The 15,024-nt window shown below is 37.4% G+C and overlaps 1 protein-coding gene across 3 annotated transcripts in view; it reads left to right on the plus strand.

The window, feature by feature from the left end:
• PRTFDC1 (phosphoribosyl transferase domain containing 1) overlaps positions 1 to 15,024 on the plus strand; it is a 63,018-nt gene that overhangs the window by 13,523 nt on the left and 34,471 nt on the right. For 2 of the 3 annotated variants that reach the window (XM_048951753.1, XM_048951750.1), the window contains exon 4: positions 12,236 to 12,301. The exons of the other annotated variant lie outside the window; for it this stretch is intronic. In XM_048951753.1, the coding sequence (XP_048807710.1) occupies positions 12,236 to 12,301 (66 nt within the window). The remainder of the gene's footprint in view (positions 1 to 12,235; positions 12,302 to 15,024) is intronic. 3 annotated transcript variants of the gene reach the window in all.

Raw genomic sequence — 15,024 nt, forward strand, 5'->3', positions numbered from 1 at the left:
TAACCACTGTGTGCAATGTACATCTGTTCTTTGCATAATCACCTATTCCTATTCAAGATAATTTTACTGTACAGAACTTATTTAAGTGTGAACTTTACATTTAGATCTTAAAATGTTAAGTTGCGATCAACTTACAAGCAAGTAACTTCTTAGTGATTTTACTACTGCAGCAACAGAAAAGAAACAACTAAGTGCATTGTTTGGATTTAATGATTTGCAACCAATCCCCAAACTCCTCAGCAGTGTTATGATGATTGTTTATCTCCATACCTACCTGCTGTCATAACACAGCTTATGATCTCCTGAGAAAAACGTGTGTTCTGAGATGAAAGGGAACCCACATCGGCTCTTGCAGTTAGTTACAGGCTTTCTCTTGGGTAAGTTCTGAATTCCCTTCATTTTGCTTCATTAGCACAATTTGGCTGATGATCATTTCATCTTCCTTGATGTTAAGAAGCCACGGAAGAATTAGAAATTAGAGCCTACCTAATAGAATGAATTCCTTTGAACTTTAAGGCCAAATTTTGCAATACTTCCAGAGGATTGAACTCCATATTATCTGCAGAAGATCAATTCGATGGGTAAATGGTTGTACGTGTACAACACTTAAAAAAATATTAATTTTCTAAACCTTTTTCTGGAGAGCAGCTGGTGATCAGCCCTGTTGAAACTGAACACCTGTACAGAGATGAAAAATTGCAACATTATATCTTTTAAAAGATAACTGGCAACAGAAGTCTTTAGTCCACAGAAGCTACCAGTGTTCCTGATATGGACCTTAAGTTGTAGTTGTGCTGAGAAATGTGTTCTAGTGAGGATAGACAGTGCTGCCAAATAGATGTCTGCCATATGGGCGAGCAAAACATGGGATTCTTGGGACTAGAATTCTATTGCAAGCATTAGCAGAGGGATCTTGTCTTGATGTACTTTTGCACAGATAAAATTATATTCGGATCCTCAAGTAGTAGAATCTTTTTGACTAAAAGCTCTGTGAAATGTTCAGATTTGTGAAAACTAATGAGTAAAAGGCCCTGTAGAGATCCAAGCTGAAGATACTACCAAGTCTTAAGCGGGCACTAAACCTGTCTCTGGATTTCTGGTGGATTTCATCATTTTCTGAAACTCGATGAGACCTGAAGTTGTTAATAAGATGAGGAACAGTGGAAACAGATCATATTTTGTGCAGAGAGAATATTTAAACTGCTAGAATTCACAGCCCTTGAAACTCCTCCAATCTGTGTCCAAATGTTCATTTTCCCAGTGTTAAGATTTGTTTAAAAACAGAAAGATTTTCCTGAGGGAAACAAAAACTGCTTTGAGTTGCAGTAGTGTCTTACTGCAAAGTGTCAGCCTCAGAGACACTCAGTTTTTTCAGAGAAATAACTGAACAAGTGTTAGTAGTGGAAATTGTTCCAAAAGCTCATTCTTGCAACTGGCTGAATAATTACAAAAAAATCATGTGAGGAATGTCAGCCCAGTTGGTTAAAATGTGACTGGTGTTAGCAGTGTGACAGGATGACAGCTTTGAGAAAAGCTCATGCCAGATACATCTGTGTCACACCAGGTATGGATAGTTCTTAGTTTGTTGTATAAGCTAAGACTCTGGAAATGGGCCTTTTTTTTCCTGACTGCATCTGCACTGACTCGAGCAGTGACAGCCTCCTGTTATTCTTCATTGGGTGTGGTGTCCTCGTGCCAGTCACATTTGCCAGCTCGGTTTGTTCTGAGCACAGTTCAGCCCATGTGAGAGTGGTTTCCAGAGGCTTCCCATCCAAACTGCTCCAGCCAGCTAGGTCCATTTCTAATGAACCAGCTGCACACAAGCATCTCAGCCTCCCAGCAGCCCCTGCCAGAGGGAGTTACAAGCAGCTGGGACAGCTGGTGAGCAGTAAGTTGCATAGCCAGCACCGCTCCAGCTGGAGGCATGGGTCTGTCCATAGCCTGTGAATCCTCCATACTGGAGATGGAGCCTCAGACCCCACCTCTCCTTTATCAAGGATCAACCTTAATTGCTTTTAGAGAGCCAGCCTACATTTCCTGGTGCTCCAAGGCCAGATGGAAAAAGCCCTACTATTCGTAATAAAATGTGATCCAAAGACTTGGTGTCATGATCTGGAGGTGGATGCTCTCCTAGGCATCCACAGCTCCATTCAATCTGATTGCAGAGCTTTGAGATATGAGGGCTTAAAGTCATCACTTGCTCAAGGCTGTCTTGAATGTAAGAAGCAATAAAATGTTTCTGAGTGATTTTAATTAAAACATACAGCATTTCCTGTTGGATGCTGCTTACAGGTCAAAGTGTTAGTAATAATCTAAGGCACTGATTTGTGGCATAGTTCAACAAAGATCATTATAAACCTATCATAAAGGCAATTTATCAAGTTCATCTATAATGTAAAACTTGCTTATAGAAAGGTGATCTCTGTAACTTTATGCATCAGATAATACACCTACACACCACTTAAATATGTTAACACCATCTGAATTCTTAGGGATTTTTTTTAAAGTATGAGTAAGTGTTTGAGTGATTCACATATAAAAGATTCGGGCGAACCAAACAGATCAGCCGGGGGAGAGCTGAGTAGGAAGCAGCCTGATTGCCATGGGGACAGAATGGGAACAGATGTGGCTGTGAAGGCAAGGTTGTGCTGAGCTCCCCAGCACTATCAAAATACTATTTTAAGGAATTTATGAGACACATTAACGCTAGCAGCTGCCTTCCTTCTCAAGAAACTTCATTTTTAGTCATTGTTCCCTGCTTAGCTGTTGCCTTCATTTGTATTGCTTTGTGTTTTTTAGCTGTGGAATTCTAACTGAAAAAATACATATACACACATACTTTTCAGATAATATGGGATCGATACTCTGTTCTGCTGGACTTCAGATCTGATGCAAACTCCTTGAGAGATTTTCTCTAATCTTTCTGGAGGAATTTGTCTCCCCCAAGGGCAGTGTTTTTCTAATAAGCTGTCATGTTTTTCTTTTGAAAAATGTTTCCCAAATTGGAAAAAAAAGAAAAAAAAAAAGTTTTAGATTACACCATGTCACAGAGGGTACAGCTACTGTGAAAAAATGAAGTTTTAAATCTGAAGTTCATTTTTCTTAACTTTTTTAATATATTTTCTTCATGGGCCTTAATCTTTGGTATATTTCAGCAATCCAGCCTTCTGGAACATCTTGACATTTGAGACTGTGGATGTTTTTTAAACTGTTCGATTTGAGAACAGATCCAAAGCACCAAGGGATATCATTTAAGATCATTCAAGAGGTTTTCTTTTAGAAGAATTAGATTCTGAAGTTCCCCTGGATGCAGTATTTGTTGTAAAGCGGTGGTTTGCTACAAAGCCTGACAAAATTGAAATTAAGTCTTAGTAAAATATTTTGTTCTGCATTCTGCCAAAAAAGTAGCAAGGTACTGCTAAATGACATCTGCAGCAATACTATCTATCATCAATAGGAGAGACCATATTTTCAGGTTGCTTTGCAGTATCAGGGAGATAGGCTTTTCCCTATATGAAAGGTCCAGAACACAACGGTCGCTAATCCTGCTGTACAAATGAGATCTGGCAAGATTGAAAGTACCTTGCCATGTTTATGCATTGGCAAAGTACCACCTTGATTCATTTATTTGGATGCTAATAATACTATTTAGTGTGTGGTTTTTTTTAAGATCTGAAATGGGGCAAAATTAATTAAAAGATGCCTGAGGGTTCTAATTTTCTCAAGGAATTCTATGACTCTGTTCTACTGGCATCTCTTAAATGCTGTTTCTTAAAACAGATCATAGCATGTGTGATGTGCCACACCTCAGGGATGCTGTAAGGCATAAAACAAAAGGGTTACTGTAAAGGAATATAATGATAACAAAAAGTGCTGTGTTACTTCAATGCTTAGTAATGTGACAAATACAAAATTGGTTTCCCTCTTCCTTTGATAAACATAAGTTTGAATATTTAAATGAAGAAGAAATAGTAGAAAATAACTTTTCAAGAAAACTTACAAAGGTTTTGTATTGTCTGAACTTTCCAAGTTGTCACTAGCTAAGAGACTAAATGCAGTGGTATGAAAGAGTGCACTACAGAGCTGTAGTAGTTGTGATAGTCAATTGTACACTAGGCTTCAGATTGCTAAGAGGGATTAAACATTTGAGTTTTTTATTTCTTGAGAATTTGCTTCAACTTGTCTATGTGTTGTTCCAGCCCATTGCAATGTGACAGGTTTGAAGGTTTTTCTCCTAGCTTCCTTTTGTCATCAAATCCTAGAAGCTGCTGATGGTCAGGGTCAGGAGGTTGGTACTTTGTGCTTAGTCTAGATAAACCTGTTTTCTCCCATCCTATCAGAAGCTCTCAATGTTTTTAGTACAGAGCTACAAACTTGCTGTACTTTTTTTCACTGTTAGTTTACTTTCCTGTGCTACTTTTCAGTAGAATTAGAAACATGGGGTAAGACAGTACCTGTGGATCTGGTAGTGTCCCAGCTGGCATACTAATACTAGCAAATGTGACTCCTAGTCCTGCTGCTGTGATGCTCGTGTATGTAATCATAAACAGTAATTAGCTATAAGATACATACTCAACTTAGTATAGACTTAAACCAACAGTGATCTTCTTTTTGCTGACGATAATATAGTGGACCACAACCTGCTTGATATCCTCTATGTCTGCATTGCCTTGGCACAGCAACAAGAGGTCTCCCTGCAATCTTTAGCTCATGGCAGTCTACTGAGAACTGAGGAAGAAAAGAAGCCCCAGTCGGCCATGCTGTGACCGTCGGCTTGCATGTGGGCTGTAATACCACTTGGCAGACCTAAATGAGTGCCTGAGAAGGATTAAGGCAGTTCTGGCAAGCATGGTTCCTGAATTTTTCTTTTTCCTGTAAGTTTTAGATTTGAAGTTTAGAACTCTTTTTTTATTTGAAAATATTTGAATATTTTTAATTTTGTATATCTACAGAACTTAGTAATATATGGAAATATGGTGTTCAACACACACATCCAGCATAAAAAATCTATATATGTATAAATAAAAACCCACCCACAAAACCATACTGTAAAGAATTTACATCTTTTAGTATTTGTCTCCAGCAAATATGTTCTTATTTACAGGTGTAATCTGTATTTACTTAGTATGTCAGTTCCATCTCTGCTAATGTCTGAGAGTACACACAAGAAGGATCAATTCCAAATGCCTTGACCAGGAGGTGAAAAGCTTCAGTGGCAGTTTGTGCTTTAGTAGATATCAGAGGATCTCCATGGAAGCCTCCATGGAGAGATGAATTTTTAGTACCTACTAAATCATGCTTGTTTCAGGATACCTTACCTTCTTTGGATTAAAAACATAAAATACCTATAGGAGTCCTGTTATACAAGAAATTACTGAATGTGTGAGCAAATGATTATAAACAGTCCAATTTCTTAAGTTTAATAAGTTACTGTTATCCTGAAAGTTAAGCTGAAGGATCTACCTTGCTTTTATAGAAAGGAAGAATCTTATACATGTGCTACTGCATCAGCTAGTGAGGAGTAGTTCCTTGCTGCAAGCAAGTTCATTGTTTATGTTTCTCTGTCCACAGCCTACTTTCTCACTGCAGAGCTCTGGACTTCCCTGGAACTGGATAGACAGGCCTAAATTTGAAGCTTTTCCAAATCTGTGTGATAGAGCTTTTTGTTTAGGAATAAAAACACGGAGGAAAAAGAATGAGAAATAAGTGAAATTAGTCATACTGTAGATGGGAGCATAGAGATGTAAAGGTATGTCTTACGCTGTAGTAACTGAAGCTTGGGTTGTAAATTTGTACTTGTATGGGTTTATCTATCCCAGGTTATGCTGGCAGTAAGACAGGAGACAGTGCAGCACTGTTAGTGGTATAGTTAACAAGCAGGTCAGGAAAGCTTTGTGGCCTCAACTTCAAGGCTTATGGAGATGTACAAAGCTGTCAGTGCTTCAAATATAAATGTACCTTTACTGTTCCTGTGCAACAAATGGTGCCTAGCAGTGATTGTATGCCAGTTTACTGTAATTCTAGTTGGTTCATCATCCTTTTTATGTTCATAAGGTACTTAAGGCAGCTCCTCCAAATCTATCAGTGACTTGGCACTGGATTGTTTTGAATACGGGTGTGCCCCGGAGGTTGCAGTCTACCTTTCAGTGCACGTTTGATTCTTGGTAAGGGAAGGTATGCTTTCCAGTCTTTACCAGGAATGATCCATATCACTCCCATTCATTTGCACAACCTTCTGCTTAGCAGGACTTACTAGCTGTTCTCTGACTGTTCATGTTTTGACCTACGCACTTGAGGTCCTTTGTTCATAGCTGTTATTCTTCAGAGAAAGAAACCCAAAATAGTATCATTTCAAGTGTATGTTGCTTTTAAGTATGGTACTTTGTGTATAATGACTCCACTGATCTTCTTATTTGTGATGATATATTGAAGATAATTTAATAGCTTGTACTTGATATGTTTAAATGCTTGACTTTACTCAGTAGTCAAAATACGTTGATAGATGATGTGGATATCATACTGACACTTCTCAGACCAACACGTTGTACACTTCTCAGAGGCAGCCTGCAAAGCAAGCAAGTTCTATGCTAGGATGTCTGCATCCAAACTGGAACATCAAAAAATTCATGTTAATTATTATGTTTGTGACAGAAATGATACAGCATGGTCATGTAGCAAAAGATGATATAATTATTGAACAGTACATAATTCCAAAGCAGAAATATTTATAATTGCAGATATATCTAGCTACATTCTGCAAATACCTACAATTAGTTTCTACCTTGCTATTTGCTAAATGGAGAAAGTCTGGCTCTCTTATGAATCAGTTAGCTTCAGTTCAGTCACATAGAAGTAATAATTTTCTATTTAAAGTTATGTGAGAGGCATTGCTTCTGTGGGTTCAATTTTGATGGATGTGAACTGGGAAGTAAACTTTTGTCATATTTGCTTCTGTTCTCATCTGAGTGCTATTTTTTTTCGTAACTGTAAAACGTATCTGTAATATATGTTAATTTTATGCCAAAATATATAGTTCTGCTTGGGTTTTCTGTCATTTTCCATTTCAGTTTCAGCGGTCTGTTTAAGCAGTTGCCTTCCACACAGCCATGCCTCTGAAATTCTGTCTATTTCATAAGTCAGTTGTGTCCGTGTGAGGTTTCAAAATATCAGTTTTTGTACCAAGAATTTTGTTCATATAATCGTCATTCATTACCCTGGCAAATGTCATCTCCCCTTTGACTTCAGTGCCATCCACCTTGTTCCCTCAGTGCCAATCAAAATGTAGCTATTCCAATTGCCTTTAGAGGAACTACTACACATCCAGCCCAGCTGCTATCCTTTCTCTGGTATCAAACACAAGTTATTGTTGTATTGAGACATTTTAAGACTCTGTTCTTCCAGATAATGAACCCCACACAAATGAAATCCAACTGTTTTTGATATTCAGTGGGTAAACACTATGGGTAAATTTATATTTATAATCTTGGAAATCTAGATTGTAGAGTCCTATTAATCATCCTAGATAATATTTTTGAAAAAAAAAAATTGCAAAGACTAGTTTGGTTGCTAATTTTTTTTTTTACATGCAAAGAGAAGTCCTAGACTGGTTGTACCTTTTAATATCTCTCCTCAAATATACTTTGCTGTGGTTAAAATGAAACTTTTGAGTAAACACACGAGCAAATTATCCTGTTAGTACCAAGGGAATTGCATTAATTGTTTGTGTGAGGGATCCAAAGTGGAGAGTTCAGAATGCTAGTAGTGGATAGTAGTCAAGATCATTGCTTCTTATATGCCTGCAGTAAATGTGATTGAAAATAATTTTTTTCTGAATGCTCAGTGAGGTTTATGGGATGAAAATATTGATCTCAGTCTGCTGAGTTGGGATTAATTTCACCTAACTTCAGATGTCTGACAATTAGACATCTAGGTGTGAATTATTTGCTGTAGATTGCCCGTGAGGTGAAACAGAGGGTTTCCTTGATCTATCTGGCTTCCTCCAGTGATTACGATGGGAGCCCAAGATGAGTTTCATAGATTTTGACTTTCAGATGCCTAAATTAGGGACAGGGTATTTCTATCTTTACTGAAGGTGATGGATGACCCTGTGAGCTTAGCAGTAGCGTGCATCATGTGCTGTTAATGACAAGCTTAGTGGGGAGGCCTATGTGAATGTATGGACTGAACTCTGCTCTGCTTAGTGGATGTGTAGGACAAGCCCATTGGTGAGCTGCTCTGATTGTCACGTTCCTTTGTTTCTCCAATGAATTTTAGATGGTAAAAAGTAATCACATTTCTTCCCAAGAAGCTGCATATGAGCTGTGCAAACTATAGTGACTGTATGTGTTCTGTGTGATAATGCCTTGGTGTCATTTTGTAATTTGATTATGCATTTAAACTGTAAACTGTTAGAACTACTTTCTTTTTTTTTTTTTTTTTTTTTTTTTTTTTGGTTAAAAAGTCTTTGTTTCACTGAGCCCAGTATTAATGTACTCCAGATTCTGTTTCTTTTGCAGAGTAACAGATGTTCACAGTTTGGTGCAATTTTCAGATGAGCAATGTTGTTTATAATAAATTTTCCTGAGACCACCCAACTCATTTCACTTGTAACTTGAACTGTATCCAACTGCTGATCTCAGGAGATGTAAGTGAGATGTAATAATTCTGTGCCTCGCCCAGTTCAAAAGACATGACTTAGTATAGATGGAATTTAAATATCTATACCTTCAATCAACATAGAAAGTCAAAGTTTTATCTTGCTTGCTGCAAAAAATGGTGGTGGAAATTGCAGCATTCTAGCTTTCACTCATTAAGTATTCATAGGGTGTGAGGATACATAATGACAAGATGTGCAGGAAATAAAATCAGAAAACAAAGATGAACAGGTGAGAAAACGTAACACAGCAAGTAGAACAACTCCATTGAAGTTTTTCCTGAAAAAATGCAAATTTATTAAATACGGAATAAAGAGAAATGTTGTATTAAATAAAGCATGCAAGGAGATGTAGGGATAGCACAAAATGCATTGTGATTTGTTGGGAACAAGGGCAACGCATTGTTTGCTGCACAACAAAACCACAGTGTGGTTTTCAGATGTCTATCTGGAATGTTATATTTAGTCCCAGGCATTTAACAGCAAAAATGTTGTTGATAGCAGTTAAATAAGTTAGAAAGCAAATACTGAGGAACTTTGGGATACTGAAAGTAAACTTTAATTCATGTCTTTGCATTTATTAGAATAGAAGCCCTGTAGACTCAATTGTATCAGTTGTGTGAAAATATGGAATGTCTCCCAAAGGGAAAGAGGAGCACTGAATGACTTGAGAGTGTGAAAATTAAACAAACTGTTCTGAATTGGGCTACAAGAGGTACTGAATGAATCAGATCTCCTTTTTTTTTTTTTTCCCCTGACATTTATTGTGCTTTATACTTAACATTTAGTACAGTGTTATTTTGAGATTATAAACTGAGAACTCAGGAAAAAGCACTGTGAGGTTCCTATGGCAACCGTAGTGTGCACATTCTCTGTATGAATGTTGCAATTACTCTAATGTGACATTGTGTTACTGAGACCTGCTATTTGGCAGGTATGTATTTCACTTTGTGAATTAATTGATAAATTTAGAGATGGTTCTAAATGGCATGGAAGTCAATGAAACTTTTTTTTTTTTTTTTTTTTTTTTTTTTCCCTAATAGAATAACTACCCTGTGATGCTAGACATTATTCCATATTTCTTGAAAGCACCTTGTATGGAGCATTCTGAGATGCATTTCTTATGGTGTTTAGTAACACTCTGCCCTGTCCTCTGACAGCAATCATTCTCCAGTCAGAACACAAGGATTTTCCTAATGGTGTGCCGTTATGCTATAGCCACCAGTGTGTAAATACCCAGCCTGGGGGATGCTCTGATCCCCTGGCTCTCAATGGCTTTTGTGTTTGCTTAACAGCTCACCAGTAATAAAGTTGCTATTTAAGCATGTCCCTTTCAGCTGAAGCCAGAAATACCAAATGCAGAGGAAACAGTGTTGCTGTGAAGACTGCTGAAAGAGATTTTTTTTTTTAATTAAAAATAAACAAATTCATTAATTGCTATACCTCACTGGTCTTTTTTTTCCTTTTTCCTTTTTTTCTTTTTTCTTTTTTTTTATCTTTTTTTTTCTTTCTTTTTCAGCTAGCAACCAAGGGCCAACTGCCCCTTTCAACTGCCGTGTGTTGGTTGTTACTGAAATTCTAGCCTTCCTCATTTGGAAATGAAAAAATATTTTGTCACTGCCTTGGTTACACACTCCATGATAGATATTAGAATCTTCTTTTTATAGTCTAATACTACTCTTGACCTGAATATGTCCCTGACTTTTGAAGAATGACCTGGCCTGCTCTACAACAAAAGGCCTATGCATTTAAGGCTTAAATGTTCCCTGCCTTTACTTATTTAGTTTTAAAATAATCTTCTGAGGAATCAGTTGCTTTGTTATTTTTTCTGTTACTCTTGCAAAAATAAGAGAAATGTTGGAATTTATATTAGAAGACATATGGATGTAACTCTCATTCCAGCTCTAGCTCTGTTTCCCAGGAAATGAATCAGAGCAGCATGAAAAACATCTAGAGCTCCTATATCTGCTGCAGAAAAAGTGAAGACAGGGCTACATTCTGTCTTCTTAAGGCAATGACTGCTATGGATGTGCAAAGCTGTGGTACGGGATTTTTTTAAGGGAGTGGAATTGGAGCAAAAGTGAATTCTTCTGGTGGGTCTCCAGTATGCAAACCTGGACAAATTCTCCTCTGGGCCATGCTGCAAGCATTGCTTACAGTTATGTAGGAAGGCTGCTGAGACCATGCATGGCTGCTGGGGTTGTAGCATTGCTGGTGACCAAGTGGCTGCTGTGGCACCTTTAAAAGCCCTGGGGCTCTGCCTGGGCTGGGAGCACCAGCAGGTGCAGCTCCCATCTGCACAGGAGAAGTGCAGAGGCATGTGGCTGGAACCATGCCACCCTGCTGCTAACCCTGCAGTCCACCAGGAAATCCTCACCTACCTCAGAGCTCCTGCTGCTGTCTCACTGGTTATTTTTGAAAAATTTGACTTCAGAGCATTGGGTTTATTTATGAAAAAAAAAAAAGCAAATGTATTCTCAAGTTACATTTTCAGCAGTTGTTCGTAATGGCAAAGCTTATTGGTTATTGGTGAACTGCAGTGTCATGTAGCACTGCAGCTACTAATAGAGGTGGACCAGCCCTATCTCTTGTGAGTAGGGAGATTAGAGTAGCACATGCACCAATTTCTCAAAAAAACCCATATTAATTATACTTAATTTTGCTGTTGCTTTCTTTAGGGAAGTCATACAGACTTGCTGTGACTACGTATTTTTTAATTTCCTCCCTCATTTACATTGTGTGCTGCTGTTAGTCAGTTTAAACTAGAGCTTGTCTGAGAATTTTCCATCAGAACTGACATCAGTTGCAAATGTCTGTAAAGCAAATATATCTAAAGAAAAAGTTTTACTGAAGGTTGATTTTTTTTATTATTTTATTTTATTTTATTATTTTTTTTTTTTGTAGATACCTTTCCTAGCAGGAAAATCGAAGCATACTATTCTGCTGGGATAAGGTCATTCTGACTGATTGACAGTATTTTGGTTTACTGAATTGATCTCATGGATTTTATGTTCATGTTAGTGGAAAAAGAAGAAATAAACTCTTGAAACTGTATGGCCATACACATCTATGCTGTAACTTTTCTGCATAGAAAATGATAATTACAAAACATTTTCCAGGAAAAAGCGTGAATGAATTTCTTCTTTCATAGCTGAGTGTGAGTGACAGACAAAGGTACCTTTTGTCTGTGTTTATAAAATCTCTTCTGCAAAAAGAATGTACTTACAGGTGTTTTGTCAGATGTTGAGTTGCACCTGTTCTCATGTTTTGGAAGGGACAAATATGTTACACTTTTCGTGCTAAGGAAGAGCAACCAAGGGAACATCACTTATTAAAAAACAAAAAAAACAATATTATCTGGTTGAGTGAATCCTGAAGCTTGATCTTAGTGTTAATACAATCAGGAGATAGTAGAAGCCACAGGAATTAATGTCTTTCTGTCATAAATCAGTGCTAATAATTATTTGAGTATCCAAATATCCAGTATCCAAGACTGTGAAAGATAAAAATACTGTTAATATTTTTATACTTCTATTTTATACTGCTACATCCAGTTTCAAAGTTTTGTCTTTTTTCTTTCAGAATGATCAGTCTATGCAAGATATGCAGATAATGGGAGGAGATGATCTTTCAAAGCTGACTGGAAAGGTTTGTTAATTTTAAAATTCAGAAAGTAAATCCATCCACTACAAGTGGTTGAGAAAAGCTGTGTAATTTTGCACATGAACTGTCATTTTCAAGACAGATACTAATACTGCAATCAAAGAAATATATTCATCTCCACTGAATTGCTGTAATGCCATTGCATTCAGATTGCAGATGCCTCCAAAGGTCAGAAGTGGCCCCTTCATCCCAATAGTGTAGGGATTTGCCAAATAGTTCCATGTATACTGTCACTGATACTGCGGGCAAAATTTGTGCTGGAATGCCTCCCCAGGGCTTATTTGTGTTCTGAGCCTTGTATTTTCTACTCTTGGTGGGTGCATGCAAGCAAAGTGCAGTTTGAGTACCCTGTCAATTTCAGCATATGAGGGGTTTAAGATAATTTTGCCTGCTGTACAAAGTGCAGCTGTAGTACCTTTCACTCAGCTAATCAAATGGGATTTTTTTATTTCAACATCAGGTGGTCTGTATGACTGAATTTGCTTTGCACTATGATTGTACACTGTGGTAATGAAATGGAGTGGTTTGAGCCAGTGAAAAGGCTATTTTCATCCAACCATGATAATACAAAGCAGTGCTTTGAAGAGGAAGGAAGGCTGATTTCATTAGGCAAATGGTCTGTGTGGAAAATGGTCAGAAATGGATTCTTTACTTATGCATTAAGGCAACATAATACTAGTTTTGTTATTCGTACTGTACATGCAGTTACTTTTGTATTAGATGGCACTAAATATCTTCTTCAAAGCAGTCAAATGTAGCTAGCACTAGCTATCTCATTTGCTTTGTTGTACTGTCGCACACGAAAAAGAATAGAAAAAGTAAATGTTGAATATTTCTTTAGTATTAAATAGATCTGGATGCAGCTAGAACTTCAATAAAAATGCTAGTATTCTCCAAATATCTTAGTGATACACATGTCCTCAGTTTACACTTCTAAATTCTGATGGGTGGGCGTTTTTTGCAAATTATCCTGAAAGCGTTCATCATGTTCTTGTGAAATAGTAATTCATTTGCTGCTCTCTAATATCCAGTTGCTGGAGTAACCTGTTCTTCTACAATGGTTTTACATATGTTTCTCTACTTCACAGGAGAACTGTCAGTGCACCTATAATTTCTCCTTCCCATGTAGTCCAAGCCCTTTCTTATCTTCTTGGCCAGCCCCTTTCTCATCTTCAAATGCCAATTTTTCTTGATGAGACCATGGTGAGACAAATCCTAGTTTCAGCTGTTTATATCTTTTCCAGACACAGCCTAGCATAATTTGAATTCTCTGGGGCAAAATATTATTTTTTGTATTGGATCTTTTGTGTACATATACATGTGAGTGAGAAGGAAAAATTTAGCCCAAGTAGTTCTGCTCCTGCCAAAAATGAAGTACAGTGTTTCCTCATATTGAAAATCCTGGTGACCTTTTCTTATTGGCACTACCCCCTGCTCCCAGGTTTGGAGCAGGGACAAAAGATGTGGCTATTGAGAAGCTAGAAGGAGAAGGCCAAAAAGCAGTAATGTTTGGGATTGTGTTGGGAAAAGAGACAGGATCCTGGATAAGTGTGGATGTGCTGATTTGGGAACCACAGTGGTTACTGATTAGGGATGAAGCCCTTTGTTAGAAGCTGGGTGCAGAAAGGCTGGAAAGGAGAGTGGGATGGGATGAAACAGAACATGGTGTGACTTGCTGAAAGGGCATGTACAGAGGTTGTATGTGTGGTTGTCTCTGCTGATGAGTGAACAACTGAATTGCACTGTCACTATAAGACATGAAGATGGGGTTTCCTTAAGACCTGGTTTTCTGATTGCAGATCTCAACAAGGCTTGAGCTCAAATGCTTGGACTTGTGCGTCTAACGTTGGATATACGAAGGAGTAGCCTTATGTCCACTGATGCCAATTCTTCCATCTGTTGTTGACTTAAGCAATTAGTGGAAGTATTTAGCATGTTTTGCTAATCAATCATTTGTGGACTGATTCAGAGCCTCCTACAGTCAGTGTAAATCTTTTCCTGAAGTGTGTTTTAGTACCTTAGTTTAGCTTCTGGCTTTTAAAACTGCTGGCTTTAAAGACACTGGATGAATTAGTGGAAGGCTTATGGGTGGAATTCAACTTTCCTGCTTCTAAGTCAGCTGAATGCTTCTGACTTCTTGGAATACTTATTATAGAAAATTGTAATTATATTGAAAAATTAATATGGCAGGTTAAATCATATTCACTTAATAATCATGGAAAGTGTTTCTGAGAGTGCCTGTAAGTTCCATTAACTTTTTGTAAGACTAGAGGCCATAAATAACTTCTAACAGAAAATTACAGAAAAGATTCTGAGATTCAGATCTGAAATTGTTCTTCATTAAGTAATAATACCTTGAACTATGACTACCCAAAAATCGTAGTGAAAAGCTGAATCATTTCTTTGTGTGGAAAAAAAAATAAAGAATCGAGTATAATTATGAACATGCTATGCTGTAACAATGCTTTTTGTCTTAGAAAGCTTAAAGAAAGTTACACTTTTTTAAAAAAGAAAATTTAAAAAAAAAAAGCAGTTAGGGATAAAAGCTCTTTGGAAGGAAGAATTTCTCCTCTGTATCTCTATAGAATATGCTCCTGTTTTGAAAATATTAAAAGACCAGAAAAAAAATGTACAATGATCCAAATAATGAAAAAGAGAGGTATTCAGACAGAGAAGGAGGAGAGTTAACACAGAGACCCAAACTACCT

This window comes from Lagopus muta, chromosome 7 (assembly GCF_023343835.1).
Source record: "Lagopus muta isolate bLagMut1 chromosome 7, bLagMut1 primary, whole genome shotgun sequence".
NCBI classification, from domain to species: Eukaryota; Metazoa; Chordata; class Aves; order Galliformes; family Phasianidae; genus Lagopus; species Lagopus muta.